The 12199-nt window shown below is 56.9% G+C and overlaps 1 protein-coding gene across 1 annotated transcript in view; it reads right to left on the bottom strand.

Moving 5' to 3' along the window:
• Window positions 1-12199, bottom strand: part of LOC107202758 (exocyst complex component 6B) — a 302495-nt gene that overhangs the window by 138454 nt on the left and 151842 nt on the right. The window contains 2 exon segments of the mRNA XM_033513902.1: window positions 5167-5542; window positions 6475-6699. Of these exon segments, the coding sequence (XP_033369793.1) occupies window positions 5167-5542; window positions 6475-6699 (601 nt within the window).

The raw sequence follows: 12199 nt of genomic DNA, 5'->3' as shown, positions 1-12199 counted from the left end.
TTCCCATTTTTCCAAAACCTCACAGATTCCAGGGAATCTGGAAGGGGAGAAGGGACAGCAGTTGTCCCCTCCAAGTTTCCTTCCCTGCCAAGAATGTAACCTCTGGAAAAAGCAAGGAAGAGCTTCCAGGAGAAAGGGTTTTCCACTTTTGAAAGCACAGCTGGGAGGAGACACAGCAGATCCAGGAGCTCCAGGATTTGTTGGGAAGGAACAAGGAGAGAAGCTCTCCAAGGAAATGCAGAACTCCTGGACACACCAGAACCCTGCTGGAGGAGCAGATGGGAATGCTCCTCTTCCTCAGGGCACAGGGAACACCCTGGAGCAGGAGACTCTGCTGGCCAAATCCAATCCCAGCCTCTTCTGGAATCATGGAATTACTGAGGTTGGAAAAACCTCCTGAGATCATCGACTCCAACCACTCCCAGCACCGCCAAGGCCACCACTGTCCCCTGTCCCCAGGTGCCACATCCACATGGACTTTAAATCCCTCCAGGAATGGGCACTTCCAGGGCCTGACCGCCCTTTCCATGGAGAAATTCTTCCCAATATCCAAACTAAAGCTCCTCTGGCACAGCCTGAGGCTGCTCCCCTCGTCCTGTCCCTGTTCCCTGGGAGCGCAGACTGGCACCATTCCCTATTTTCTGATCTGGTCTGTCCCAATCCCGGCCAAACTCCGGAATCCCAGCTGCAAGGGAAACATCCAAATCCAGGGAATTTCAGGGATTTTCAGGCTGAGGGAAGCTCAGCCACAGCAAATCTTCCGAGCAACCCGAGATGCAAATTCCACTTCAATCCCATTTCGGAGATTCCAATGGGAATGGAGATGTGTTTTTCCTGGAATGCCAGGAGGGAAATTCCGTGTCCTTGGTGCTGCTCAGCTCATTTAAGGAGGGCAGTGCAGGGGTTCAGTCCGGGTTGTTTCTTCTGCTCCTCTGCTCAGCCAGGAGAGCTTTTCCTCGATCCAGCCCAAATCCAAGATGGATTTCCCATCCCTTCATCCATTCATTTGCTTGGATCAACACCGGACACGTGGCCAGCCTTGAATCATCAAGTTTGGATCCCTCACCCCGATTTCCTGGGAGTCTAAAGAGGTTTGTTCATCCAGCAGGAACAGAACAGCTCCAATCCTCCCTGAGATTTCCCTCAGGAGCCTTTTGGGATGTCCCAACGTTCCCTCTGGAAGAGCTGGAGGGAGGAATTCCTTGGGAAGCGCTGGGCACAGGGCTGGGCCAGCCCAGAGGGACATTCAACCTCTCTGGGGTGATGGCTCCGGCTCTCGCAGGCGCTGCTGCTCCGGAGGGCTGGAGAAGCACAGGAACAAAGCTGCTCCCAGGATCCAGAGCCCGCAGGTTATCCGTGAGGGGCAGCAGCCAGTGGAGCTTCCCCACACAGCCCAAGATCCGCTCCTTTTCCCGATTTTCCAGGGCTTGGATTTTGTTTTCAGCTGACACAATCCATCAGGAGACAGCGGGTGTATCCGGAGCGATGAGCAGGACCAGGATCCGGCCCTTCCCAAATGGAGCAGCTCCAAGGACAGAGCCAGAGCCCTTCTGCTGCCACAAAGGGGCTTTTCCACATCTCCTCCATTCCTGCTGAAAACTTCCCGGCACCCTGAGCATTCCCAGATCCACCTGCCCCTCCCTGCTCCCAGGGGAATGAGCTGGGCCCAAAATCCACCCCAGGAAAGGGCAAGGAGCTCCTGGGCTGCCCGGGAAAGGTGGAATCTTCCAGATGCTGCAAGGGAAGAAAAGCTCAGCCCCTGATTTATCCCACTTGGAGTTACCCAGGATCAGGCCCCTGCATTCCAGAGGCGAGGAGATTCCCAAGGGAAGGGGCACTGACCTCAGAAGGGTTACAGCAACCTGCAGGGGCTCCAGGAGAGCTGGAGAGGGACTGGGGCCAAGGGCTGCAGGGACAGGAGCCAGGGAATGGCTTCCACTGGGAAAGGGGAGATTGGGCTGGGATCTTGGCAAGGAATTCCTGCCTGGGATTCTGCAATTCCCAGATTTCCTCCGGCTGCCCCTGGATCCCTGGGAATGCCCAAGGCCAGGCTGGACATTGGGATTGGATCCAGCTGGGATAACGGGAGCTGTCCCTGCCCATGGAATGGGACAGGGATGGGATTTAAGATCCCTTCCCACTTCCATGACTCCAGCACTGCTCACAAACACCTTCCCCACGCAGGATCCAAGGTGCTCACCGGGAACATCCCCCAAGCATTCCCGGGAGCCCGGATTGAATCCCTGGAGCAGAAACCCCCCATGTTTTTCACCCAGCCTTTCCCTCAGTGCAATCCAATGAACCAAATCCCTGGATCTGCAGCTCCAGGGGCGAGGCCGGGCTGGCCGAGCCCCGCGCCCGGCACCGCTCCGGAGGATCCCGGCGCTCAACAATGGGGGATCTGTCAGAGCCCGGCCCGGCAGCGGCCATCATCTGTTTCCCATAACTCCAGCTGACCTAAACTGAACAAGTAGCCTGTGTTTTCCATCTGGAAAACTCCACGGAGCCGTTCCCACCCCAACCCTCTCCCTCCCCTGCCGGAGCCAGGCTTTGGAGAAGTCACAGAGCGATGATGTCCACAGGGATTTCCTCGTTATCCCCGGCAGCAGCACCGAACGTTCCCGGGCTGGGATTTTGGTCCCTCCCAGGCTGAACACACCTGGATGTGCCTCTCTCCTCCACCTCTCCCCAAGGAAAATCCCAGCCCGACACTTTCCGGTGTAAAAACCAGCGGAGCCGGATGCCGGCCCTGGGCCTGTTTCATGATAAATTTAAAATCCATTAAAACTTTATCAGGAACGAGCTGCCAGGGAAACAAACAGATTCAGGACGAGCCCCACAGGGTCTTCCACGCGAGGCCAGCGTGAGGAAAAGCCCTGGAGGACGCTGCTGGTGGGGAAAGCTCCGTGTGCGGGCTCCGGGAAGGAAGGGAGGGAGCGCTGGGAATCGCTCAGGAGCCTGGAAAGGAAGGATCCGACCCCCAGAGTTATCAGCTCTCGTCGGGGCTCCCATCCATGGGAGGGGAAAAAAATAACCTCCAATTAGGGGAAAAGCAGGATGAGTCCTTGAGGAGGATGAAGGGCAGGTCCAGAGGGAGGAGGAAGGGAAATGTTGGGAATGGGAACACAACCTGCACCAAATCCTGCCCGTTTTCCACAGTGCTCCGGGGTTTGGGCTCCCAGAGAGCCAAAAAGATCCCAAAATGGGGAAGTTTCTGTGAGATGAGGTGAGGTCAGAGCCCTTTGTTTTCCCTCTGCCTGGATCCCCGTCCCGGCCAGGAGCCTCAGCTCGCTCCCACAGCTCCGCCGTGAAATGTTTGGGTTGGAAAAATCACATTTGCATCTTTATTGTTGTGTTCTCTCCTGGCAGGAGCAGGGCGAGCAGGGAGAAATTAAAACAGGATCAACTTGTAAATAAACCTCCTGTTCTGAGCACATCCAGCAGGAGCTGCACCCCCGGTCCTGGCAGCCCTTTTCCAGCTTGGGTCGTGCCCCTTCCTGAGGCAATCATCCATAAAAACTGATCCAAACAGAAAATTCCAGATGAAGGGAATGCTGAGGAGGCCACCGAGTCCCACAGGTCACACTCAGAGGAGTGGAAAGCACATTGTGGATGTTGGCAGGGAAGGGCCATGGGATGAGAGGACCTGGGAAGGGATGGGGCATCCGGAGAACCCGGACAGGTGGGACAGGTGGGAGAGTGGGAAATTCATCTGGAAGGGCAAAAAACCAAGTGGAAGGTCTGGCACCAGGGTCAGGGCAGTGCCAGCACCAATCCCGGCTGGATGGGGAGGGAAGGGATTGGGAACAGCCCTGGGAGGAGGATTTGGGATGGATGAGGCTGGAATGGCCCAGGCTGGGCTGATCCCAAAGGAAAGGTGGGAATTGTGTCCCGGAGCCCCTCAGGTCAGGCCCCACCTGCAGAGCTGCCCCAGCCCCGGGGCCAAGAGCAGGAGGACGTGGAGCTGCTGGAGAGAGTCCAGAGGAGGCCCCGGAGCTGCTGCAGGGCTGGAGCCCCTCTGCTCTGGAGCCAGGCTGGGAGAGCTGGGAATGTTCCCCTGGAGAAGGGCAAAATGCAGGGAATGCTGAGAGTCCCTGCAGGGGCTCCAGGAGAGCTGGAGAGGGACTGGGGCCAAGGGCTGCAGGGACAGGAGCCAGGGAATGGCTTCCACTGGGAAAGGGGAGATTGGGCTGGGATCTTGGCAAGGAATTCCTGCCTGGGAGGGTGGGGAGACCCTGGCACAGGGTGCCCAGAGCAGCTGTGGCTGCCCCTGAGCCAGCTCCAAACCTTTCCAACCAATTCCAACCATTTCCAACCGATTCCAGCTAATCCCAACCATTTCCAACCATTTCCAACCATTTCCAACCATTTCCAACCAATTCCAACCATTTCCAACCAATTCCAACCATTTCCAACCAATTCCAACCAATTCCAAGCAGTTCCAGCTAACCCCAGGCAGCTCCAGGCAGCTCCAGCTGGATGCAGACAGTGCCGTGGTTGTCGGGGTGTCCCAGGGCCCTTTGTGACACGGGGCCGTGCCCAGAGCCCTTTGTGACCCCAGAACCACGGGGACACTGCCAGGAACGCCCCTCCCGCACTTCCCAGGATCCCCCCAGGACCCCCCCAGCCCTCTGAGGCTCGGGATCACAGAGATGGCAGAGAAGGCAAATCCCAAATCCCAGCCCAAGAAAGCACAGCCGAACTCCCGGAGAAGGGGGCAGGTGAGGAAAGGGATGGGACAGGACACACAGATGGGATGGGATCCATGGGATGGGATGGGATCCATGGGATGGGATGGGATGGGATGGAATCCATGGGATGGGCCAAGGAATGCTTCCCATGGCTCCTCCTGCCTGCCCGTGGGACACAGGGAATTACAGGTGGGACACAGGGAACTGCAGGTGGGACACAAGGAATCAGGTGGGATACAGGGAACAAACCACAGGTGGGACACAGGTACAGGTGGGACACAGGTACAGGTGGGACACAGGTGCAGGTGGGACTCAGGGCAGCCAGGGCCAGTCCCCCCATGGGATGAGGCTGCCAGGGCCACCCAGCCCGGGTGGGACACCGGGAGCCACCACAGCGCCCTGGGACACCCCTGGAGATGGCACCGAGCACCTTCCCCAGGCCAGGAGCTGTGACAGCAGCCAGGGCCACCCTCACTGCCCCTCTGTCCCCTGCAGGTGGCCGTGCCCCCCGCCAGGCCGGCCCAGGAGGCGCCGGCGCCCGCCCGTGACCCCGGCACCGGCCACCGGCCAGCGTCCCCCACGCCAGCAGCACCCTCCACCTCGGTCCAGAGCAGGGCTCCGGGCACCAGCCGCAGCGTGCCCAGCACCCAGGACACCCAGACCACCAGGGACAGCACGGAGCCGGCCCCCGGCAGGGCCAGGGTGAGCCGGCTGACCGAGGCCGGGCTGAGGCAGCTGGGGTTGATCTCCAGGCACCAGCGGGTCCTGGAGTGGCTGGACGGAACCTTGGCCAGCAGGGACGAGGCCATGGCCGAGCTGCAGGAGGAGCTGCAGGAGGAGCTGGATGGATGCTGCGAGCCCCAGGAGCACGGGAATGATTAGGGTGGAAAAGTTGGCTGAGATCATCGAGTCCGACCGGACCAAACCACCAGGGCCACGTCCAGCCCCTCCCTGGCCGCCCCCACCGCCCTGAGGAACCTTCTTGGACAGGCACCGAAGGGGGGAGCTGAGAAGGCAGAGCCAGACCCTGCTCAGGACAAACTGAAACACAGGAATTGCCAAGGAAATTCCCAGGAAAACCCCGGGGAGGATGATCCAGCACCGGGACAGGCTGCCCAGAGGAGCTGTGGAGCTCCATCCCGACGGGACACGGACCCGAGAGCCCCCTGTAGCTCCACGGGGAGCTGGACACGGCGATCTCCAGGGGTTCCCTTTGCCCGTGGTGCCGTGAGGAGTGGGATCCCCTTCCCTATGGAGCTTCTGGAATGGCTTGGGTTGGAAGGAACCTCGAAGAGCACCCAGTTCCACCCCCTGCCATGGGCATGGACACCTTCCATCATCCAAAGCTTCTCCAAGCCCCACCCAACCTGGCTCTGAGCGCTTCCCGGGTCTAGAAACAAAACTAGGGTGAACCTTCCCACCCAACACCTGTGGAAAACACGTCCTGGAGCATCCCAATAAAGAGTTCTTACACAGATCCGCCCTTGTCCTTTGGTTAATACCTGAAACCATGACAAGATGCAACAGGAGCAGCTTTTCAAGCCTCTGGTTTTCCCAACAAGTTCGTATCCTGAAGGATTCCGTGGGGTTTCAATCCCACACCACAACCACGGCCGGGGAGAGACGGGGAAGAGCCAAACCCCTGCTCCCCACGCGGCCCCTGTGGGCTGCGAGGAGACGATTAAACCCCCACAAAAAGGTGAAACCCGAAGATCACAAGCCCCCCAGACCTCCAGCTCCCACCTCCAAACCATAAAAGAGTTCCTTTTCTCCCCCGCCAAACCCCGTGGATTCCAAAGGATCCAAGGAAAAGCCTCTCCGAGGGCACCACCGCCCTTGGGAACACCCCAAATTTTGTGTACAGCCATTTCGGAGCTTTCCCGTCCCCTTCCACACGACACAGCCCCAAAATCCCATTTTTTTGTGGGAGCTTCTCCCGTTCCCGCCGCTCCCGGAACTGTTCATTGTGCAGACCCAGCCTGGCTTCCAGGTTTTCCTGAACAAAGGACTGAAACAGGGGGAATATGCGTCAGAAGCCCGTCCTGGACGCTGCTCGCCCCTTTTTCCTGCGCAAATATTTGTAAACACGTGGAGAATTCGTGTCCAGGCTGCTTCGGGAGCCTTCATAAAACCAGGGATTTATTGCAAACAGGATGGGAATCATTTCCCAGCTCCCGGTGCTTATAGGGCTTTAGGATGGGAAACATAAAGAGCAGGAAAGCAGCGGCTGCAGCTGGGCTCCGAGCCCTGCCGGGGAGGGATGGAGCTGGGGTGGGAATTTACAGCTCCAGAGCCCCCCACAAACGCCCCCCAGAAAAAGGGAAATACAGCCTGGAGTTTCTGGGCTGTGCAGGAGAATCCCCCGGGGTTTGTTCACGGAGGGAGGTTCGGGGATAGGCTGAGCTCAGCTGAGCTGAGCCCAAGGAGGGCTCAGGCTGGAGCAAAGGAGGCTCAGGGGAATTTCTGGCTCTGCACAAGTCCCTGGCAGGAGGGGACAGCCGGGGAGGATTTGGGATCTGCTCCCAGAGAACAATAGGAACAGCCTCAAGCTGTGCCAGAGGAGGTTGGAAATCAGGGAAAATTCCTCATGGAAAGGGTTTTCCAGCCCTGGCAGGGGTGGAGTCCCCGTCCCTGGAGGATTTCACAGCCCTTGGATGTGGCACTTGGGGACGTGGTGGCCCTGGAGAGGCTGCACTGGGTGACCTCAGAGGGCTTTTCCAACCTCGACAATTCCATGGTTTTACCATCCAAAGCCTCTCCTCGCAATCCCAGAGTTCCCTCTCACACATCCTCTGCCCCCAGCCGCAGGGACACAGCTCTCCCAGCGCTGCCTCCATCTCCCTCCGTTTTTCCATGATTCCCACAGCTGCAGCCAATGCCAGCACGGGCAACACCTCCAATTCCAGGGATAATCAGGAAAAACTGGAACTGCTCCCCAGGGTTGGATTTGAGTCTTTAAATGTCCCCAAGAAGTGGCACAGAGAGAGATTTTAGTTTGTCTTTAGGAGCCAAAATAAGCCCTAAATGTGGAATATCAGCATCAGCCCAGCAGGACTGGGACAGCTGGGGAAGGAGAGGAGGGAGAAGGCTGAGGAAGCACATCCAATCCCAGATTCCAGGATCCCCTTGGAAAATCACAGCAAACCTGAGCATGGGACAAAATGCAGGAGGAGGAATTAAAATTAATGAAAGGGGGAAAACAAATTCCGCAGAGGGTGGTGAGATGTTGGAGCACCCAGAGGCTGGGCAGCCTCCAGCCTTGGAGATCCACAAAATTTACACGGAAAAGGCTCGGAGATCCCTGATTTAATTCCAAATCCAACAAATTTAGACTTGGACCACGATTCCCATGAGCTGTTCCAGTCTGAATTAGGTGCCCCTGCCATTGGGATTACGTGGGATTCAAGGTCCTTTCCAAGGCAAACCATTCCATTACAGTTTGAATCCATAACCAGAGGATGGGAAAGGAGTGGGAATTCACCATTTCCCTTTGTGCTAAACCGAGTTTCACCTTGGAACACCAACGTTCTCCAGGGAAATTCCTTCCCAATCACTTCACTTCCACCCCTATCACTTGTTGTTTTTGAGATATCTCCCTTCTGGACACCATGGCAGAGTCCTCCGGGGCAGCTGAGGCGTTTTCCAAACATTCCTGGGACCCTCCTGAGCCCCAAAGCCCGGAAACCGCAAATCTTGGGAAGAGCCTTCCCACGCCTGCACAATGCTGGAATCCAGGGTGGTTCAGCTGGACCCTGAACAAGGTGAACGTTCCCAACAAAATCCCCGGATGGCCTTGGAGCTCCCTGCACCCAGCAGCTCCAGGGTGGCTAAAATTCCTCACAAAAATGACCTTGGAAAGGCGTGGGGGAAGCTGAATGTGGCAGTAAAGGCTGAAAAAAATGATGGGAGGAATTCCAGAACTTTCAAGCCCTGAGCTGAGTCCTCCTGTGATGGAATTCCAGGAGAATGGAGGAGAAAGGGAGTGGGGAAAACCAGGACAGATTTAAGCAGGAATTATGGCCAGGATGTGCTGGCACAGCAGGATTTGGGGATCCAGGGAAAGCAGAGGGTGTCCCTGACCTCAGCCAGGATTTAATGTGCTTTTCCACAATATTCCCAACCCTAAAGGTGGATATCCCTGCAGGGATGAGGGACAGCTGGATAAATAAATGATCACTGGGGTGGTCAATTCCAGAGGGTCGGGATCGGGGAGTCGCATCCCAAATGGAGCTGGTGACAAGTGGGATCTGTCCTGGGACTCGCCCTGGCTCCACTCCGGTGGCAGTGACCCACAGGAGCCACAGGGCAACCCCCAGGAACTCCTCAGTGATCCCAAACTGAGGGAAAAGTCACAGAACTGTGGAATTTTTAAGGTTGGAAAAGACCTTTGAGATCATCGGGTCTGAATACTCCCCCAGCCCTGCCAGGGCCAGCGCTGCCCCTGTCCCCGAGGGCCACATCCAGGGGCTCTGGAATCTCCCCAGGAATGGGAATTCCAAACCTCCCTGGGCACTTCCAAGGCCTGAGCTCCCTTTCCATACAGGAATATTCCAAATATCCACCCTGAGCTGCCCTGAGGCCGTTCCCTCTCCTCCTGTCCCTGTTCCCTGCGAGCAGATCCCAAATCCCCCCCGGCTGTCCCCTCCTGCCAGGGACTTGTGCAGAGCCAGAAATTCCCCTGAGCCTCCTTTGCTCCAGCCTGAGCCCCTTCCCAGCTCCCTCAGGAATTCTCCAGCCCCTTCCCATCTCCCTCAGGAATTCTCCAGCCCCTTCCCAGCTCTGTTCCCTTCCCTGGCCACGCTCCAGCCCCTCCAGGGCTCTCCAGAGCTGCCCCAGCACTGGAGGTGCCCCAGCAGGGCCGGTAGAGGGGACAAGGACAGGGCAGGACAAGTTCCCAGAGATATTCTGGATTCTTGGAGGTTTTCAACACAAGACTGGATAAAGCCCTGACCAGCCTGGGCTGATCTCAGAGCTGCTTCCATGGAATCGTGGAAATGTTTGGGTGGGACGGGACCTGAGGCTCATCCAGCTCCATCCATGGGCAGGGACAGCTGCCAGGATCCCAGCTGGATCCAGCCCCAGTGTCCACCCTGGCCTTGGGCACTGCCAGGGATCCAGGGGCAGCCGGAGGAAATTTGGGAATTGCAGCCCAGGCAGGAATTCCTTTTCAGTATCCCATCCCTCATTCCAGGTCAGACCAGAACCCCCTGGAGGTCCCTCCCCAGGGAACGATCCCATGAACCGCAGATTCCATGGATTTCCCTGCTCAGGGCAGACAGAGCTGGCCACCGAGAGCAGGACGGGATTGAGGGGACCGGGATGGAGGCAGCCCTAAATCCCAACTCCCAGGACATTCCCCACGACCGTGCCAGCCCTGGGACCGCCCTGCTGCTCTCCCTCCCCTCAGGTGACGAGGATTTACAGGAAAACCTCCCTGGCTCAGGGTGGGCTCTTTCCCCCCTCTCCACGTCTGCTTTCCGCGCGGAACATTTCCACCCCTGCCATCGTATCAGCGCACAACCAGCGCCGATTTCTCCTCTTTGATGGCAGCCCAGCGCTTCTCCTGGCTCTTTGTGGCGGGGGGAAGCGGCTCAGGGGGGGTTCAAAGACAATTCCCCGTGTTCCCGAGCTGGCCAGGCTCCATCGGCACGTAGGACAGCGCGGTTATCGCGGGTCACCGACACCGCCGCGCTCTAATGGCTTTTCCTGTGGCCTTATCGACGCCGCGCACAAAGTGGCTCCCCCAGCCTTCCCCTGTGATCTCAGAGCTGTTTACGGCTATCTCCAGCCACCAGCCCCGCCAGCAGCCGCTGAGAAATGCCAGGACACGGCCACGGGACGGGCTGCAAAGTGCCTGACACCGACAAGGAGTCACCGGAGACTCGCCACGGGCAGCTCTTTATTTTCTCCCCCCGCCTCGCTCCTTTCCATTAAAAAATAAAATAAAATAAAGTTTTCAAGTTGCCCAGGAAAACTTGTCAAGAGTGGGGCTCTGAAAGAGGAGAAGAGCAGAGTTTCCATGGTGGGGGAAATTTGTGTTGTGGATAAAAGGAAGGAGTGGAGCTCCGGAGAGAAAAAAGGTTTGGTTTGATCTCACCCTGCGCCCTGCAAGCACAGCTCCCGTTCTCCTGCCCCCTCTGCAAAGCTCAAATATTCCTGCTGGGAATGCTGAGCCCCTCCAAGGGTGGGAAGGGAGTGGGAGCAGCGTCCCAATCCCCAAAAAGCAGGAGGAGGAGGATTTGGGCAGGCAGCACCAGCAGCATCACGCTGCAGAATTTACAATTCTTGTGAGGAGAACCAGGATCCACGGGATCTCCCAATCCCAATGGGATCTGGGAATTCCTGGAGCCCAGGGACCCCTGAGCAGCTCCTGCAGCAAAACCTTGTGATTCCAGTGATAATTCCAAAAGAAAACCTTGTTTCCCCTCCCAAGGCCGTGCTGGCTCCGCACAAAGAGATACAAACCTTGTCCTTCCCCAAAATTCCCAAGGACAGCTGTCCCCAATGGATACAGACTATCCACCCTGACAAGATATTCCTACACAGATTGTTTTCATTGAAATAGGGGGGGGTTGTTATTAACAGTTTTTAAACCTTTTTAATGCATTTTGTGCATCAAAGCAGCTCCAGGGTTGGGGGAGAGGCAGCACAGATAAAAATGTCAGCGGTGAGATAGGACAAATTTATAGCAAATCCCTGTCAGCTCCCATTTATCTAAATTATCCAGCTCTGGATTCTCCAGAAACCTTCCACCAGCTCCAGTTTTAAGGCTGTTTTTTACCTCAGAACCCGCTCCCTTTTTCTCTCTGCGCTGCTGCCTCTGTTTTTGGACACTTGTTCTTTCCCCTAAAATGACCCCTTTGTAGCTGGGATCAAAGAGCTGGGAGTGTCAATCCCAGTGTCTTCAGGAACATGTGAAGAACCTCAAAGTAATTGGGAAGCAATTAGCACAAAGCTAAAAAAACCCACCCCGCCGAGGCAGAGCCCAAATGAGCACTAACAGGCACCAGCCCCGCTCAGGGAGGGGTTTAAGGGACTTAAATCACCCCCAGACAACTTTTTGGGAGCTTCAGCACAGCCCACTCTGCCTCGAGTTTTGGGGTTTTTTTTGGCTTAATTTTTTTTATTATTATTATTATTTATTATTATTTATTTTTTTTTCATTCCTCTCTGCTCCGGGTTCACTCTCTGCTTTCTGCCTCGCTGCAGCTTACGGGAAACACGAAACCCAAAACTGCTTTTCACTCTCTGTTATGTAAAGCTCAGCCAGCCCGTGCCTCGGAGAGCCGCGCTCAGATGCTCCTGCAGATAAAACCAGCTGGGCCAGGCCTCACCTCTCCTCCTTGGACATCCATCAAAGCGGCCCCGGCACCGCGCCTGGCTCGGGGAAACGCGGGGACATGGACCCGCTGATGGTGGAAAATCGCCCTGGGGTCGTTCTCTGGGGCTGAACGGCCCCGTTTGGTGCCTCTCCCCGGGAGGGGACGGGGCTGATGGCAGTGGCCACC

Source organism: Parus major, chromosome 4 (genome assembly GCF_001522545.3).
Source record: "Parus major isolate Abel chromosome 4, Parus_major1.1, whole genome shotgun sequence".
Taxonomy (NCBI): Eukaryota; Metazoa; Chordata; class Aves; order Passeriformes; family Paridae; genus Parus; species Parus major.
This window is presented reverse-complemented; position numbering and strand designations above follow the sequence as displayed.